Here is a 19,198-nt window from a genome sequence, read left to right on the forward strand (position 1 = left end):
TATATATATATATATATATATATATATGAAGAAGATTTCTTATTAAGTTGTGACACAGTAAGAACTCTGCAGGGGCTCACCTGCATCTCCTTCTCTCCGTACTTTGAAGGGTTCTTACTGCCCTGGCTCTTTCTTCTGAGCTTCTTCAGTTCACCCTGGCATTTTTCCAGACTCTCCCCTTTGCTCTTATGTTCCATCTGGTATTTTTTCAAGGCAGCCTAAAAGGAGAAAGAAGCAGTTCAGAGAGAATAAAATCACACTTTTTGCATAATCAAATGTTTTTAAAGGTTTTAATCAAAGAGACAGAACATGTTTTATTGAAATATATGCAAACCAAAAAAAGAAAAACGATCTCTAGATTTAATTTATCAAAGTAAAATATAAGAACATCTTTAGTCAATTTCCCTTTTTAGAATTAATTCTATCACCACATTCAAATCAGGTATAGCTGAACACAGTAACACATCCACATTAACACAGATATTTCCTGTTGCATTTGCTCCTCTTTAGAGTGAGGAAATGAAAAAATAAAAATAAAAAAAATCCAATGAACACTTAAAAGAATCTCTGTGGTGTATTGCTATGGACCAGATATCAGTTTATGTTCAACAATATTATAGACTTAATTTAGTCAGATTAGATAAGAGCAACCATGCTGATGAAGATTCTCAGTCATCCAGGTTATAGTCATTCTGTAAATTTAAATAAAAAATGTTTCTAAACTTTTACGGAAAGAGCAATCATGATGATAAATTGTGGAAAATCTGGAAGAAAATCGGTTAATGGATGCATAAGAAAACAACGTTTAAATGTATATCCAAACCCAATCCAGAATCTGTGGCAATGTTTAAAAACTGAGGGTAAAATATTCTCTTTAATTATGAAAAAATAGCAGATTTCACAAAGAAAAATAGGTAGAAATGTCATGCTTTTGATGTATAAACTGGTACCGGTAGATATGCATGTGCAGTGAAAGGTGGTTTTACACAGAACGAACCCTGTGGTGCTGACAACATATGCACAGATATTACCCCCCATGTTGGGGGGGAAATGGACAACATAAGCACCCGGTGTCATAAAAACCCCCAATGCACTCTCTCCTGGTGATAGTCATGTTCTCTGATGTGTCTATAGAGGCATCTGTTTCTGCTGACCTTCACTCTCTGTTTTGACTGACTATTAGTCACTCTGTTAACCGTTCCACTCGTGACACCACTCAAGCCCCCTGGTGCCTGCTAGACGTGCCAGCTCTTAAAAAGGCTAACTATTTGCTTACCCATCAATGATATTCATGTGCCCCAAACTCAAAATTAATTATCTCTTTTTCTATTCAGTTTTTAATTATAGCAAATAAAAACATTTAATTTTCCTCCTGTTCAATTTTCATCCCATAATACTGTCGCATTTCAACCCAAGGTTATTTTCTTTCTCTGTCAGCATCCAACATCCAATCTCATACAGGTATACGTTTGTTTGCTTTCAACAGGAATCACAAGATTCTGTTTCAACAAGTCCAGAGAAGTAATGAGAAGACTCTGGAGGTTTTACATCTATACCCTAATGAATCAGAGGATTATTAAACAGATACTTGTAATGTTAAGGCTGAGAAATGTATGTCAATTACAGGTCATGGGGGATATGAGCTAGCATCATTCTCTCTGTTTTATCTCTGTGTTAGAAAAGGCACAGAAAATTCTTTCAACAATAAAGGAAGTGCTGGAATTATCTGGGTCTTAAACTTTATGTTCTCTATTGATTTATTTACTGGCTTAGCTTTGAATTGAAGAACTTCTTTGATCACGTATCTGTGAGCATCTGCTGCAAAAGCCCATCCCTTGTTAGGGCTGATTTTCATCAGATAACACAAACAATCAGATATCGGTGACAGCCTGTGAGGACAACAACACAAGCAAGGTTCGCTTAAAAAAACAAAAAGTGTTAATAACTCAATCTGTTTGATTTTTTGACTGTTTAGCTGGATTATTTCTGTAATAATAATAATAATAATAATAATAATAATAATAATAAACAGCATTGTTTCCTTGGCTTTATGAGCTCTGTTGCTATAGTAACAGTGTGTGGTTTGAGAAAGCTCATGTGGTCCCTACATTTGACAAGATTAGAAGGAAAAAGAGGCATATGCACAGGGGTTCCAACACCCACATTTGCATCCTGGATGAAATGGGCACATAAACAGGTATTTTCAAGGTACTCTGAAAAGGAACAGAAATTGGAAACGGTTGCTTCAGACTAGCAGCAGGACATGCAGTGTTTGCATTTCATTGAAGAGATATTTTCAATAATCACCGATCTATTCAATATGTTTGAAAATGGACCAAATTAGGTCTTTGGACCTTTATCAGCTTTCAAATGCATTAATGATAAAAAGGGATGAGTCATCTCCTCATTTTCTCCTGTTGTTCGAGGTAAAGTGATACAGCCAACACAGACTGCCTCGCTGGTGGCATTCAGAATTGATCTCACAGAAACTGGGGCTGGTGTTGGGAAATAACTCCTAGATTAACAAAAAATAGTCAGATAACCCCTCCCATTTTCCTTGTACTGAAAAAGCAAACTCCGGTTAACCAACATGGAAAGAACAGATAACCACTGTTGATAAATCTGTTTAGAAACAGTAGGGTCAGTTAGGTTTCTGACCACATTCCAATCTTTATGAAAGGATTGACATGTGATCTAAAATGTTATGAGATCTATCGTGTGAAGCAAAATCAATGCATTTTACTAGTACGTAACAGACCAATACATTTTAATCTATCTATCTATCTATCTATCTATCTATCTATCTATCTATCTATCTATCTATCTAGTCATTTTCTTAAATGCAGCTATACAGTAGCAGACATTCATAATTTTCCTACTTTCCTTTATGTGTCCTTGGCTGGTCCCTTACAATTAATATTTGTACTAAAACACTCTGTCTGTGATTTGTGGACATTAAGATCTAAAGAGAAGCGTTATCTCCTGGTCAGACCCTGACATTCAGTGAAAGGGTGGAGTCAGAGTAAAGAAAATTCAAATCCAACATCTCTTCAGTAAGAGAATTATTCCAATGTTAAACACTGAAGTTAGGTTCAGTTAAACCTACAACTGCCGAGGGTCATTTGAACCTTAAATAATAGAAAATGCTGTGTAGACAGCTGCTCCTACCTTTGGAACATCACTATCTCAACATGGCCCCAAGAATGTTGATTTATTTTTTTTGTACAGCTGACAAATACAGATAGCTTTGCTGTGTAAGGATATTTACTTAATGACTGAAAAGGTACATGGAAATACTGCTTAGAATGATGTTAACATCACAATTTTGATATATTATGAGGCCATAATATCAAATTTGTGATCTTAATATTCTAAGCAGTGTGCAGATTAGGAATTGCTTTGACAGTATTGGGTGCAATTCTTTTATCCAAGAACCATGCGCCCTCTAAGACTTTGTATAATTGGTTGGCACTTTTTATAAGGTAGAGCGGTGATAAACCGAGGAATTAATAAAAAAAAAAAAAACACCCTTTCATACTGAGCTGTGCTTTTAAGAATTAGAGATCAGAATTTGTTTCAATGTTTTAAAAAAAATTATGGATTTCTTATCTTCTGATAAGATGTTTGTCTGAACCCAAAGAAAATGGATATTTCAAGCATTTATTTATTGTAAGTCATATAATTAAGTCAGAATTTACCAATCATATCAAATATTTTATCAACATTGTGCAGCCATATTGCAAAACGCAGCAAATTTAACTAAATTGACAGGGCAACGGCCTCCTGAAAAACCAGTATGAAAAGCAGAAAAAAAAAGGTACATGGCTGCAAAAAACTTTGAGTATGCAGTAAAGTTTCTTAAAACTTGGATGCAGGGTTTGGACCGGTAAACAACATTAAAGATTAAATAGGTTTTGGCACTGATTCAGAACATCAGTGTGCAGTATTTGGAGATAATTAAAAGAAACCTTAGAGAAGCTGATGAAGATAACCCTAAATAAATAAATATAGGCAAATATTCCAGCAGAGGTTTGAACTAAGAAATTTCTTTTCCCCCAGATGCCTATATTAAATATGCACTCAGCATATGATTGAGTCCCTGACTGCAGCTTTGTGTCATGTATGGCCTTATATAAATTTAATTATGAGCTGATTGAGATATTTATATAACAAGTATGTTTTTGGCCAAAAAAAAAAAAAAAAAAAAAAAAAAAAGGTCAAACATGTAATGGGCAAGTGAAATAAAAAAAAGTCCAAGTATTAATACAAATAATACAAAACATTAAATGTTGAGCAATTAATTCTTTGCAGGCTTTGTTGTGCATATTATTTTGGACAAGGGATACTTTTATCAGAAAGCATTGTGGGAGTAGTTACTCAATTATTAAAATGTTCTGTCATAGTTACAAATATTCCATTATTACTAAAGCTTTTTTGGTCTCAGATAAATAACTAGCATAACATATCACTAAATATACATTTAAATATTCTTTAAAATATCCCCTGCTCAACTTTTACCCATCTTATCTTTTGAAAATCCATAACTCACTTGAACTAGGAGTAAAATTAGCCTTTTAAATTTTAACAGTTTTAAACAGTTTTCACTTTTTAGGCTCCTCTAACAAAATCTAAGACAAATCCCTCTGGCAATTCTACGGGTATCCCAATCTTAGTGGTTCTAGGCAAACAGTAAGTATAATGAGCAAACAGAGTCCATCTTTGCAAATGGAAATACAATATAAGTGTGGCTTTGAGGGCCTCAACCACTTTTTACAGAACATTGATGAAAACAGCATCATGGATGCTAAGGAACTCAGCCAGGTCAAATATAAATTGTTCAGAAGGCTTAAATATTTTTTAAAATATAAAATACTCCAAGGTTTCATACAGATCATAAATACTTGTGTAGAAAGAGGCACAAATCTATCGTCAAGTAGCTTTCTTGCAAGTATAGCATCAATCCGAGCAGCAGCAATAGGTTCATGAAAGCTATAGACAATCTGCAAAGATGGGCTGTACATGCAGATTTGTATGTTCTGCTACTATCCTGTTTATCTATTCTCTTTTTTTTTTTTAAAGCATTCAATCTAAATATTGTGGGTTTTTTTGGCGTTGATTACATTTTAAAAGATGAGAAACCAAAATTAAATTCCTTGTTTCCTTGTTAAACACAACTCCTTTAGTGGACTGATATTCTGACAACAGTATACCTGACTGTAAACCTAAGATTTATAATAAAGTATTAAAAGATGTTCCAAGAAATTTTTGTTTACAATTAAATTTAAACCTTTAGAATGAGGTACACCTTTTTAAGAGTGTGACCCATCAAGTTTTTTTTAGGACTGAGGCCGATACAAATGATTCTGACATCGGTCGAAACGATCGCCAGTATGTGATGCAAATTTTCTAAGAGACTATTTTTGAAGGTGATATCGTTTTTTTTTTTTTTCTCCATTTATTCGATGAAAATGACAGAATGATAATCATTATATAAGTCTCAATTCAGACACAAAGTAAAAATGTATTATACAAATCAAACAAAACATTAACAATGGATAGTTTTGTAAATGGAGGGAGTTGCACTTCACTTGATCTCAAGACATGGCTGCTGAATGCACTAATAATTCGGCTAAAGAAATGCACATTTCAGAAGATACAGGTACAAGCAAAAAAGCTACCATCAGCAGACCAATGTATCGGTCTATCTTATCAAGCTGTGTGATTTCCCCAAAACTAAACACCTTGCCCAACAGGCATCACACTTATAAAACATGATGGCAGCAAATTAGTAGGTTGAATCTAAGAAATTTGTGTAATGTATTGATTGTATGTATATGATTAAAAAAAAAAAAACTAAAAACTTTTTCTTTTTTTTTCCCGGAATGAAAAACTACAGGCCTAAAATGTTAAAAGCATATGTTTTAGAATGGCCCACGAAAAATCGTGACCAATATTTAAACCAAAATATGACTGAGAGGAATTTATGTTCACAGACCCTCTAAATGTCAAAAAGAATTTGCAGAAACATAAAAATACTTGAAGTTCTAATTGCAGGTTATTGTACAAACTATTGACCCTGTGGCAGTGAATTCAAATGCAAACCAAGCTCTTATTAGAATGAAACATTTTGTGCACCTTTTAAAAAAATGCAATATTTTCTAATTTGTCAGTAAAATAAAATGGTTCCAAGATGCCAAAACATGGAAAAAGAGTTCAAGAGTTCTAAATAATTTTTAAGGTAATCCCAGTATTTGTTTGGATAATAATACAAAGATATCGATGGAAACTAGAACAACTTGCTTAATGTGTTAGTAATTACAATGGGGTTGCCTTAGGATGACAGAACTGTGACTGCATCTGAATTAACCTTTGAATTTGAAGTGAGTTTCAGCTGACTTATTTTTAAATGCTGTTTAAAGTGTGTATACAAGGAGCTGTGCGCTAATACAGCTCATAACAGGGTTCTTCCAACAATACAATAATGAAAACATTTACCATCCCCCAAAACGACGCACAGTGGTACTGCTGTACACTTCGGCTGCAACCCACTCATTCTAAAGATATCACATGTAGACCCACTTTGCAGCACTTACACACGCTCCATGAGGAGCTTATTATTATCAATCTACCCTCGATAGTTTAATAGACATGAAATGTTACAGACTTAAAACCCAAACCTAAGAAAAACAGCTTAAACAGCAAAGCTGTTATCACTTAATTTGAATTCGGCCTTGTCTGCTCTGGTTCAACAATGTAAGCATTTCCAAAAATAAACTACTGCAGTGTACTTTTTAAGCATTCTTCTGATTCAGGAAACCAAGCGACGCATGTAGATACTTACAGTCAAGTAGCGAGCATCCAAATCCACCTTCTTCTCAAGCTCCGAGAGCAACTCATTGTGGAAGCATTTCAACTGAAAAATAAACCAAAAGGAAAACAGAAACGTCTCATTAAACAGGAATGGTTTCACAGAAGACGTTATGAATGCCTTGACAAACAAAGTGCTGGCTTGTGAAGTATCAGTATATTTCAATAAAGGTTTTGGTTCAAGATTTTATTAAAATGTAGAAAATATTTTGAATATTTGCTGAGTATACCACATGTAACTTGATATGTAATGCAATTATTTAGTCATTTTTTAATACATTTGATAATTTTTACTACTTTTTATATTTTTCTAAATATCCTGCATTGTCAGAATTCAAGCCTGAAAAATATATTCTATAAAGTGTTCAACTGCAAATAGCTTCCTGCATCCATATACATTAAAGTTTATATATATATATATATATATATATATATATATATATATATATATAAAAAAAAGACAATAAATAGTTTTATATCCTTTGCGATTTAAAGATTGTTGAATAAGATTCACAGCTTCAGATGCATAGAAAAACTTACATAATCACCTCTATTTTGAAATTCTTTTACTTTTACTATTTTAACAGTGCCTTGGTGTAGCTCCTCAAAATTACATTTACCCAACTGTCAAGGATCAACATTAGCTCTTTATCCCTGTTTCAAAGAGTTTTGCATCAAAGATTTATTTAAAAGATATTACATTTGCATTTTGTCTCTAACAAAATGAATAACTGCCAAGTCATTACAGAAGGTCAGATTATATCTGTAGTTCTAATAAAGTTTCAGTGCTTAGAAAATCCTTAATATTTTAGGTATTGATCTAAATTTTATAAGATAAAGGCAGTAGTGCTTGTTACCTGAATGTGTGGAGAGAAACCCACAGGTGATCACTCATAAAACCTTTTGTATCTCAGGTATGCAAATCAGGGTCTAATTTCAGGCGATATTAGCATTTTTGTCTTGTATCGGCTGATATGTGCTTATTTAGGCCAATTCATTGTGCATTCAGGAGCTATGGCTTGAAATCATGTGACACGCATTCATTGCTGCTCCATCCAGTTGCTATCAATTGTTAATATGTTTTCTCAGTAGAAGTATTTTTGTTTTAATTGAGACTTGTGTAACGTGTTATTTTATTTATATGTGTTATATATTATACATTCTCTTCCACATCATGTAAATAAAGAGAAAGCAATATTGGCATAATTGGCAAAAAAAAAAACATTACACCAGTTACAGTGATATCAGAATGATCTCATCTGCATTTAAAAAATAAAAACCTATATTGGTCAATCTCTGGTGCAGATTAGAGTGGCTGGTTACTTAGCGTTTTAAACTAACAGTACTGAAACTGTAAAAGGGCTACTAAAAAGATGCCATTATTTTTTACCTAACATGCTATAAAAGCTAAGTTAATGTTCAAATTATGTTCATAAACAGTTAAAAAAAATTGACTTATCAAATGCAGGAGAATTTTGACCATGACACTAAGATTGAAGGACAAGCATTTCCTAATGCATTTTTGGCCCAAAGCAAAATTTCCACATATTATTACTAATAACTCTAATTTTTTATGGAAAATTTGTATCATAATTTTGCTTGAAAATCAAAACATCTAAGGCAACAAAATGTCATTATGTTAATAACATTGACACCTTTCTTGAGGTCAATCCGCAAAAAAAAAAAAAAAAAAAAATTCACTTTAGTTTTGAATTCATCTTTGCCTTCTATGACAACCAGAGGCAAAGAGTAACTGGTCAAATTTACTTCAGTAACAAAATGTACACCAAGAGTAATTTTACTCTAACCTTTTACGATTACATGAGCAACATTTTTTAATTCAACACTACCCTTATTTGAGTCAAATTTCTGGCTGCTCACCTCTGGTTATTTTAGTGAACAATAAGGAAAATTGTTTAGATTAAAAAAGCTACAGTCACATGTGCAGCGTCTGGTATGTCACTATTGTTTTTCATTGACAGGTAATGTCAATATGGAGTAAAAGTAGAGTCAGTTACTTCAGGTTGTTTGCTCTGTTCTATCATGAGTGTCTTTCCTACGGTATGGGGGAGTGGTGGCCCTAGTGGTTAGGGCATAGAGCCTGGAATCCTGAGGTTCTGAGTTTGAGCCCCACTCCACAGACTTCATCTCTGGGTCTCTGATCAAGACCCTTAACCCCACACTGCTCCCAGGGCGACCCATTATGGCAGCCCACTGCTCCCCGACGGGATGGGTTAATAGGAAGAGGTAAATTTCTCCAATGTGAGACCAATACAAGTTCAATTATATTATTATTTATGTATTGATTTCAAAGTTATAATGGAACTCCAGCCATACTACATTTGCGTCTTTCAATGTGGCAGGGTAAAGGGGTGGGTTTTGTTGGACGTGTGCACTGCCAACAAACCAACATGATTCGCTGGTGCTTCAGTTGAACTAACTGCAAAAGAGATGATTTAGCTGCAGACCTGTGTATAGAGTCTTAATTGGAAGGGAATGAAACTAAGGTGAAAAGGGACATATTTCAAAATAAATTTCTCCATAAACTTTAAATGAAAACCTTTACAGACTTGTGGAGTCACTGCAAGCCACACAGGAGGGAGAGATAAGCCACAAGCCACCCACTCCTGTATTACAAGTCAAACTCATATGATTTTATGCTCCTTTGTAAAAAAAAAAAAAAAATCTTATTTTGCAGGATGGCAGTTTTGAAAGAAAATCTTAAGAGTTTAAATAGAAATTATATTTTACTGTATTTTATCTGGTATATCAAGGACTTCAGGTATAAATCTTTGTTATGAAGACATGAACTGTTGTAGGAACATCTTGAAGCAATAAAAATAAATTTGTTTTTGCATCCTTGTAGTAACTTGTTCCTCTGTGCATATATTTGTTAAAATATTCCAATAGATGAAGTCATTGTTAAAACACACAACCGCAAACCACTTTAACTCGGAAATACCAACCATTTCCTCAAGCTGCACTTGGATCTGTCTGTGGACCTCAGCCATCTGGAACAGCACGTCCCCTTCACAAGGAGAAACAGAGACATGGAGAAAACAGTATAAATAACCTAAAATACAAACAAAAATAGGATAGAAGAAGAAAACTGGGAGGAAAAAAAAGTTCAAATGAGAAAAGCAAGAGAGAACCGTCAACCCCAACATGCAAAGCACGTGCACAAACACAAGACACATAACATACGTGACAGTAGACGTTTAACTGGGGTAATGAAGAACACAATGGAAGCTTGTTATGAGATGAAAGAGACTGAAACAACTTCATATAAAACTGAATGAAAAAAAAAAAGGAAGCAAGCTAGATTTTAAAGCTTGTGCTTTTTTAAAAGACATCAATATGTCTTCTGGATTATTAAAGTAAAAAGTTTATAGCCTTTAAAATAAATCAAATAAAATATAGAAAAATAAAGAAGGGGCATGCAACTACAATTATCTTTCATGTACCTACAGTCTGCCTCTTCTGAAATTGCAGTGCATTGTCAAGAAAAACAAGAAGCACATTGAGCCAAGGACACGTACAAAACAGAGACCTGGTGGAAAGACTCAAAAATCCAAACGTACAGGAAAAAGATGAGACTGACATTTTCTTAAACTGTGTGTCCAAACCCTCTAAGTTCAGTTGAAATTGTACAAGTTTTCAGCACAGTGAGTTACAGGTCTTGAAAGCAATTAGCTTAAAATGAATGAAGAACAAGTCAAACTTTGAATATCTTGAAAGGAGCAGCCTCCCTTCAGCAGAACTTCATTTTGCTTTTAGACTTCTACTAGGGATGTTAAATGTAAAAGTGTGTCAGCCAACTTCAAAATATCTGTCATTGTATGGACATAATCATACTGGAGAAAGGATCATTAGAGAGACCTTAGCGGAACCTGCATGCTGACATCTGATGTCAGTTTTCTTTTCTGGCTCATTTCACATTCTCCTGCTGCGTCCTCTTAGGAACGATGACCTATTAGCAGCGCCTCTTAGTCCATCTCACAGAGCTATGCTAGTGAAGTTTGATCTCCTGCAGAAGTTAAGTAAAAACTTTAACTCTGCAACCAAATGCGCTAGAGTGGCTCTTAATTTACTGTAAGCAGAGAGCAAGAGAAAAGAAAACAAGAGGACAAAGAAATGACTGATGGAGCAGACTTGGACAGTGAAGCACAAACTTTTTATACCTTCAGCCATACTAAAAATTTACCAAATTAAGACTGAAATAATCAGTCGGATTAATTGATTATTGAAATAATCATCAACTAATTTATTAATCGATTAATCATTAACTGGAGTATAGAGAATCTAAAACGTATCTTTAGCTTACAGAGCGACCCACTTAGAGCAGTATTATACCAAAATTGTAAAAAAAAAAAAAAATTATATATATATATATATATATATAAACATTTTGCATTTAAGATGAAAAAAGTAAAAATTTTCATCTGTTAATGTTCTCTATCCAAAACTCCTGATGTGGACAAATTTTACTGTCACCTGGTTTAATTTCATAAAAATCTTCTCTAAGGAACCTTTGGCCATTTATTTTATAACTTTTTAACTTTGGCCATCTGATTATTAATCGATGAATCAAAAAAAAAATAAATAAAATAATCGACAGATTGATTGACTTTCAAAATAAACATTAGTTGCAGCCCTAAATCAAATGCAGTACTGATGGAGGTAATGGGAGGTAACTGCTGATCTTTTAATTGAGGCAAATTTACTGCCAAACAGGGTTTAGGTTCAAACAACTATTGGTTCAAAATGAAAAATCCTCTGAAAAGGCAATAATATTCTCAAGGCCATCATACCCATGCCTTGCCCCTGCCTGTGCCTGTGCAAACGCCTTTATAAAAAAACATAGGAATGTTTTTTGTGTGCAATATTTAGCAATATCTTGCATAACCATAGTGTATGTTTTACTTGGCAAATTAAGATATTCAGTAACTGTCCCTAATGGACTCATCTCTCTCTAACCCAAAAGGAATAGCAATTTTGCCCATGTTGCAACCTGTCTGCTGATCTTCTGCCTCACAGAAACAGAGGAGAGGCCAAAGCATCCAGTCAATTCCCAGCAGGCCTTCTAAGCAGCTTACACATCCCTGATCAGAGCCCTCTGAGCTTAGAAACTCTGCCATTCTGTTGGCTTCAACTAGATGGATTAATTAACTAATGAGCATCATCACTAGACTGCAAAAGAAAATCACAAAGATGCATATGTCATCTGATAATACAGCAGGGCAAGGGTTTACAGGGAGCCAAAAAGCTGAAAAGTGATTGCATTTCCATGGCATCTTTACTCATCTTCTCTATTTTCATCACTGCACACTGTAAAAACCCAAGCCACAGAGAAAATATACAGAATATCACACTCTGGCAATGTAAATGGTTACCATGGCAATTCCAATATGAGAGCCCATGACAACAGTAACAGGAAAATGATGCTGGAAAAAAACATGTGAATTTTAGCATCTGATACTCCAATCAGTGATTTGTAATGAGACATAATGAGAGGAATTAAATGCAATGTGCCACTTTCATGTTTGTCCTAGAAAATGTCTGGCAGGTATTACATAATGTACAAGACTCACCTACGAGCTATTGGTCTGAACTCTGGTAAATACATGAATGTATTATGACACGTTGATAACCACAGGGACAAAACAGAAAACAAGCACCGGTATATAATAACAGTGGTAAATGGACCTGTGCCATTACCGTTTCAATATTTCCAAGCTCACTAGTAACATTGAATGTTTCCATGGTGCACAGAAAACAATAGTTTCTTTGTACAGGAGCTATGCACCTGCAGCTCTGCAACAAGCAGACACATGTCTGCTAGCTTAAAACACTGAGTCAGGTAGGGACACATGACTGCAGAACTTGTGTGCCTACGAACAGACTCTACCCTGAAGTGTGACATCAGCTTGTGCACTGTGGATGTATTGACTCCTTGTGTAACAGCAGTGATGTTACACCCACACAGGTGGAGAGAGAAAAAACAGAGAGACAGTAACAGAATGTGGGCTATCTAGTAGGAAAAAAAAAGTGGAAGTTTGCAATGCTGAACAGGGAGAATGAGAGAGAAGAATGGAGGTGGATGGAGAGACACTGAATCACTAGTGAAGGTCAAACCAGATTCACCAGGGGTTGTCATGGAAGCAGGATAATACTAGGGTTGTTGCCATGGGAGAAGCCATAAAACGAGAAGCAATGCTTGAAAAACGTTGTGTACTAAATCCCATTTAGAAATCACCTCCCTTACTATCAGCTCGTGTTACATAAGAATACACACCACGCTTCTAAAGAGAAGTGTGGTGTGTGTACCCCCACATGCTGAGTCTGTCTTCAGTTCTGTGCATGCCTGCTCGCACTGTGTGTGTGGCTTAACACAGACGTTAATACCTGCCTTCCTCGCATTCCAACTCCAAGGGGAAACAAACAAGTGGGCAAGAATAATAGGGATGCAGGATAATGTGTGAGACGTAGGTAATAGCTGAGACTCCAGGTGGGCATGTGAGTGTGACTATAGTTCATTAAATTACATCATCTAAATGCAGTTCATTTTGATGTGGAGGGAGTTGAGATTAGATCATTTATTCTTCATATAAACACAAATGCATCCATTTCATGAAATGGTTGCTAAATTCTGTTTGAACTCTTTCCTCACAGGAGGAAAACTACAGTCATCACAGCTGTTTGTAGATTTTTTTTCCTTTTTTTTTTTACTAGCAACGGTGTCATGCATTCAGGCCGTAATGAAGGTTTAACAAGATCTGCTCAGTTGCCAAATAGAAGTAGGTCATTTTACAGCTACAAGTAATCTTGACATTAAATACAAGACGATCAGAGGGAAGATGCAGCATTTAAACCATTTGGGATCAGTGAATGAAAATCCTGACCTCATTTTAAAATGGTGTTTTTATATTTCGAAAGCCAATGATGCATTCATTATACTAATTAAACAGCAAAAAAAAAAACAAATTATAGAGAGGATAACTTGAACTTTTGGGCAGATGTTTACAGCGTTTATATTTTTTTTGTGTTCATCTTTAACAATAAAGGGCATCCAAAAAGTATTCAAGCACTTTGCTTTTCAAATATTTAGCTATATTAGAGGCTTATTCCAAATTAGGTCTGAAACAACTATTCAGCTTAATCGTGATGAATCAATTATTGAAATAATCGTCAGCTAAATTAATAATCGATTAATCATTAACTGGAATATAGAGACTCCTAAACATGTATTTAGCTGACAGAGCAACCCACTTGGAGAAGTAATTATACAAAAATGGTAAAAGAATTTAAACATTATGCATTTAAGATAAAAAAAAAAATTTTGATTTTTTTTTTGTTAGTCAATATGCTTTATCCAGAACTCTTAAAGTGGAAAAGTTTTAGTTTCATGTGGTTTAATTTCTTAAAAATCTTCTTTAAGGAACCTTTGGCTTTCCGATTATAAATCGATTATTGAACAAAATAATTGACAGATTAATCGATCTGCAAAATAATTGTTAGTTGCAGCCCTATTCCAAATAGTATTAAATGAATTCTTTTTATTAAAAAAATCTGAAAAACAACCATTTTGATATGAAAAAAACAATCTTTTGGAGATTGTTGCAAATTTCTTAAAAATAGAAAACTAAAAATTCCCACTGTTGTGAATCAAAACATTATCATATTGCTGAACAATCTGGGAGCAACATTACATTTTGAAATTAAACTAGTTTCTGTATCATTTCTTGGGGCTTCATAATACATCACAAAATATTACTCGATATCATAGCATCAAGATCACTGTAATATCTATAACGCAAAAGACTGGTCAGACTAAATGTATTTAAATTGGACAAATGGAAAAAAATATTACAGTCTTAATGCTAGAAATCTATGTAATGATGCTTGTTTAATGCAGCTGTTTTACACTGTATTTTGTGTTACAGAATTCTTGAATGAAAAAAACTATTCATCAAAATGCATTACATTGCCATTTCAACTTTTTTAAGTTAGCAATCTATGCATGTTTTAGGGGGACGTTAAGATATTCAGGCAAAATTATTTCTTACCAGCTACCTTTGTTAAAATGTTTCAGCAAAACAAAGTGAAGGGCAAAGTGAACATGTTAGGACGGAGGATGTAGGGGCCACTGGTTTCCCATCATGCAGTGTGTGCCTCAGAAATAGAGCAGGAGAAAGCAGGGGCTCCAGGGAGGGTGGTGCAGAGCTAAGAAAAGAGCTCCTCTGCTCTCATTTAAACAGGGACAGGTGCTAGAAGAGGAGCGGGGTAGGCCACACTGAAGATGGAGTGACAGGAAGGAGACCGAAAGAGCTGAGGTGTGCATACTCCTGGGTGTTTGTTCAGATACAGCATGTCAGAGTCAACACCTCATCTAGCAGCACTAACCTTTTGCTCCAGGTGATTAATTTTTTTGAGCTGCAGCAATTTAGCAGCAGAAAATACATGTGAATGTCCCAGACCCATTAACCCAAAAAGACAATCCTGCATCATCAGTTTGCAGCCTCACTTTCCTTGCGTAACTCTCATTTATTCCTTTAGATAATAACCAAGTGCGTTTTTAAACCTCTACGATCGAGACGGGACAAATTACAGCAATAAATACAAAGAGTTGCAGATTTGTTTTAAATTAAATGTTATTTCTCCAGGCATGATACACTAAACTGACCCACCCCTCAAAATTTTAGCTTAGGGAAGTTGCCAGTCTTGTACCGCCACCTTATCAGAGAGAGGGAAGAAAAGCCAATATAGTGATGGAAAAACTCAAATGGCATACAGTTATCCAGATTGTATGTTTTAGATTTACAACATAAGTAAAAAAAACTTGTGCCATGAAGGCAACCTCATAATACCAATACAACAGGCTTATGTGGTAAGAATGATGTTCTATCAAGAGCAAATCCACACACATTTGGGATGATGCATTTTCAATATATTGTTGTTTTTAACATACACCTAACTTAATAGATTTATTGGTCTACTTATTTGGTATGACTGTATGACTGCATTTAAAATCCTGCTAAATAAAGCAAGAAGATTCAAAACATCAGAGTGCAGACGTCACAAATAGTCTTTTTAAGTATAATGATCATATTTGAGTGAAATATTAATAACATCTAAAGTTTGAAAGTTTTAAACATGGATAAAGCAAAGTTATTTCTAAGAATGTTTGACTGGAGTTTATAAAGACGAGAAAACAAAAACTATTGAGATTTCCTACTCAGACTATTTGTCCTCTTTATAACGAAGCTTTGCAGCATCTTTTAGCAGGCAAAAACCTACAGCAGTTTAAGTATGATCTTATAGTTTATTACTTTTTTGTAGTTATTAACGCCTCTTAACAATTGTGACAACCCCAATCTATATACAGTTTAACAACAGTAAAGGTCCCAATGACATAAAATTAATTGCATTTCCGCAAATCAACTTGGCAGCAGCTCAGGTTTTATAGGACTAGTCTTTTATTTTTTCTGGTTTAGAACATCCTAGATATCCTCTGCCTTACGACTACAGCATTTCCTTTAAAGGCTAGAAATCCGCAACTGTCACTGAGGGAGTAAGTGCTCACATCTTCCATAGGATAAATACAAGAGAGGAGGGCAGGCGAATAGAAGAGCAAGAGTGGGAAATGGATAGAGAAAGAGGGAGAGACTGTGTTTGTATGTGTTAGCATGCATGTGCATGCATGAGTGTGTGGGTGGCAAAGTGACAGGCGATGATTAGCACAACCAGCGGAGGATATGTGGGCGGGAGTGTGTGGGAGTAGTGGGACTGGTGGGAGAAATAGAGACTGTCTCTTAAGGCTGAGATATATACAAGTGGATTCTAGGAGCACTCCAACAAACAGATGATGACACATGGTTTATGCACAGAAAAGGCATACTAATATAACTGCTTTTCATGACATATATGCACTATACTGCAATGGATTCCTGTCTAAAGACATCTGATGTAGGCCTACTGAGAATAACCAGAATTAGAGAGGGAAAGGAGGTAAATTCGGTCTCTATTTTATGCCCAAATGACTAGTAAATAGAAACTGGCATGAAAGTATGGAGAAGTTGGACAAATTCTGGTGGCTTTTATGTGTGTAATTGGGGCAAATTGTGACCCATTTCTTGGGAAATTTCTGTGGCATTAAAAGCCTTTTGAAAAGGGGTGCAACAAGGGTACAAGGTTTATACAAATTGTGCATGTATAAATGTGCATGTATAAATGTTAAGTTAGTGGCGCTTGTCTTTTTTTTATATATATAATTCTCAGTTCAGACATATGAATTTCATGGATTGTGATATTTTCCTCCAATCTGGGGATATCTCTGTACCCTGCTGTCAGACAAACAGGAAACTGAGCTTTTTCCTAACAAAGGGTCATAACAATGCAGCTGACCGCAGGGTGGAGGCTACAAAAAAGTCCGGAAAATAAAATGCCAAACTTTCCCCTGGGACAGATTCAGCCATGTACTGTAGGGGACTTTCAGACTGTATACTGCACAAGCGATAAAAAGGGGCTAACATTGAATATCACTAATGTACCATTCAAAATGTTCAAATATTTAGTCCATGCAATGAGGTAATAAACAACACAGCTTTAAAAAAAAAAAAATCATGTTTTTGTTTTCCACTATCAACATCCCTATCAGAACATTTGCATAACATATGCCTCTTGGCTCATAAAGCAAATGTAAAACCAAAACCAAACTGCCGCTTCACACTCACCTGTCTTTAACGGGCTATAGCACACTTGATCCTTTATAAATGAAAGATCTTCAAGAAAGGAGTGCAAATACCATGGCTCTTCCCACAAATAACAGCAACAGGTGCAATGAAAGTTCACATAATGAAAAAAAAAAGAACAAGTGAACTTCAATGCATTTAAAATACAGTATCACGGTCATAGCAGGTACCTATACTAGTTATTGTGCTGATAGACTGCAAATGCCATAGGCCCAAACTTCTTTGGCAGTAAAGGCCTTTCAGCAGAACATTAGTTTCATTCAGATTTGCTTAATTCAACCACAAATCTTGTGAGTAGCCCACGATTTCTACCAGACTTTATAGGTTACATTTTGGACCTGTCCCAGTTATAATGTACTTCAAAAATATAAAGTTGGTTCCCAAAACCAACAAGCAGTTTCATGGAACAGACGACACATTTAGAAAGATGTCTTCAGGCTGAGGTCTGTCCACATTATCAGAACCAAACCAGTTTTTAGTACGCTCCACTAATCTGGAACAAACTCAGAGAAAATGGTAAAACTGCTGAAAACCTAAATTGCTATAAATCAATTATTAATTTAAAATCCTATTTGTTTAAAGCAACCTTTGACTAAGTCATCTAAACATTATTAGTTTACATTTGGAGTCCAACTTTCCTTATTGTATCAATCAATTGATTCAATTTACTAAGTTTCATCATCAGAAACATAAACTGTTATTTACTTTATGATTACTAATCATGTAATAACCGTGATGATCCTGCAATGAGCATGTTTCCATTGTCTGCGGGTAAGGGAGTAATTGGGGACGAACCAAGGGTTGGCTGTACCAGAGGTTGGCTGTTCCCTTAGGTGAAAGATAAGGTACAATTTCTCTGCACCAAAATGATGGAGTTCCTGCTTGATGCAGAGCTGACGGATATTGGGGCACTCTGTTTTTTTTTTCCTTTCACTGGTGGAAGTACACAGATTTTCTATACTTCACAGAAGCTAAACAGTACACCAGGTGGAACTTACTCTGTGATAAAACAACATCACCATGATGTGTGCAATTACCAAATTGACAAGGATAAGAAAAAGACTAAACTCAACTTTGTTTAAAAAAAAAAAAAACAGAAACACTGAAATAAACATTCTACAGCACATATTTCATGAGACAGGCTTGGGAGCAGTGTTATGAATTTAACCAATGGAAAACCTCACAGATGCTGCACAACAGTGAGACTGGGTCACACACTGAATAAAACATCCCGCAAGCACTTTCATGTCAGTCCCTGGTGGCTGGGTGGGAAGAAACCCAAAGAGGATCTCAGCTCCACTGAAACAAAGGCCCTGTCAAATCAACGGTTACCTCTAAGCAGATCAAGCAGTTAAAAGAACAATCAGTGCAAAGGGAATTTCTTTAAGCTTTAGCTGATTTCCTATGTGCTGAGGACGGGTGCCAATACAAAGACTTTACCCAGCTAGAAAAATATTTGTATGAGTGAGAGAAGTGTTACTTTTTTGAAGGATTTGAAAGTTTGTAGAATACAGATTCCCTGTAACCCGAGCTGTAAAAACTTATCTGCCACTTTAAAAGTTGCTCCTGATTCCACCTTT

General features: G+C 35.2%; 1 protein-coding gene across 3 annotated transcripts in view; it reads right to left on the reverse strand.

Moving 5' to 3' along the window:
* The window catches only part of LOC107102146 (brain-specific angiogenesis inhibitor 1-associated protein 2-like), a 66,515-nt gene that overhangs the window by 20,772 nt on the left and 26,545 nt on the right, over positions 1-19,198 (reverse strand). For all 3 annotated transcript variants that reach the window (XM_015401330.1, XM_015401332.1, XM_015401331.1), the window contains exons 4-6: positions 9,834-9,895; positions 6,842-6,913; positions 81-218 (exon numbers count right to left, since the gene is read on the reverse strand). In XM_015401330.1, the coding sequence (XP_015256816.1) occupies positions 81-218; positions 6,842-6,913; positions 9,834-9,895 (272 nt within the window). The remainder of the gene's footprint in view (positions 1-80; positions 219-6,841; positions 6,914-9,833; positions 9,896-19,198) is intronic.

The sequence above is a fragment of the Cyprinodon variegatus genome, unplaced genomic scaffold, assembly GCF_000732505.1.
Source record: "Cyprinodon variegatus isolate N-32 unplaced genomic scaffold, C_variegatus-1.0 Scaffold1210, whole genome shotgun sequence".
Lineage (NCBI taxonomy): Eukaryota > Metazoa > Chordata > Actinopteri > Cyprinodontiformes > Cyprinodontidae > Cyprinodon > Cyprinodon variegatus.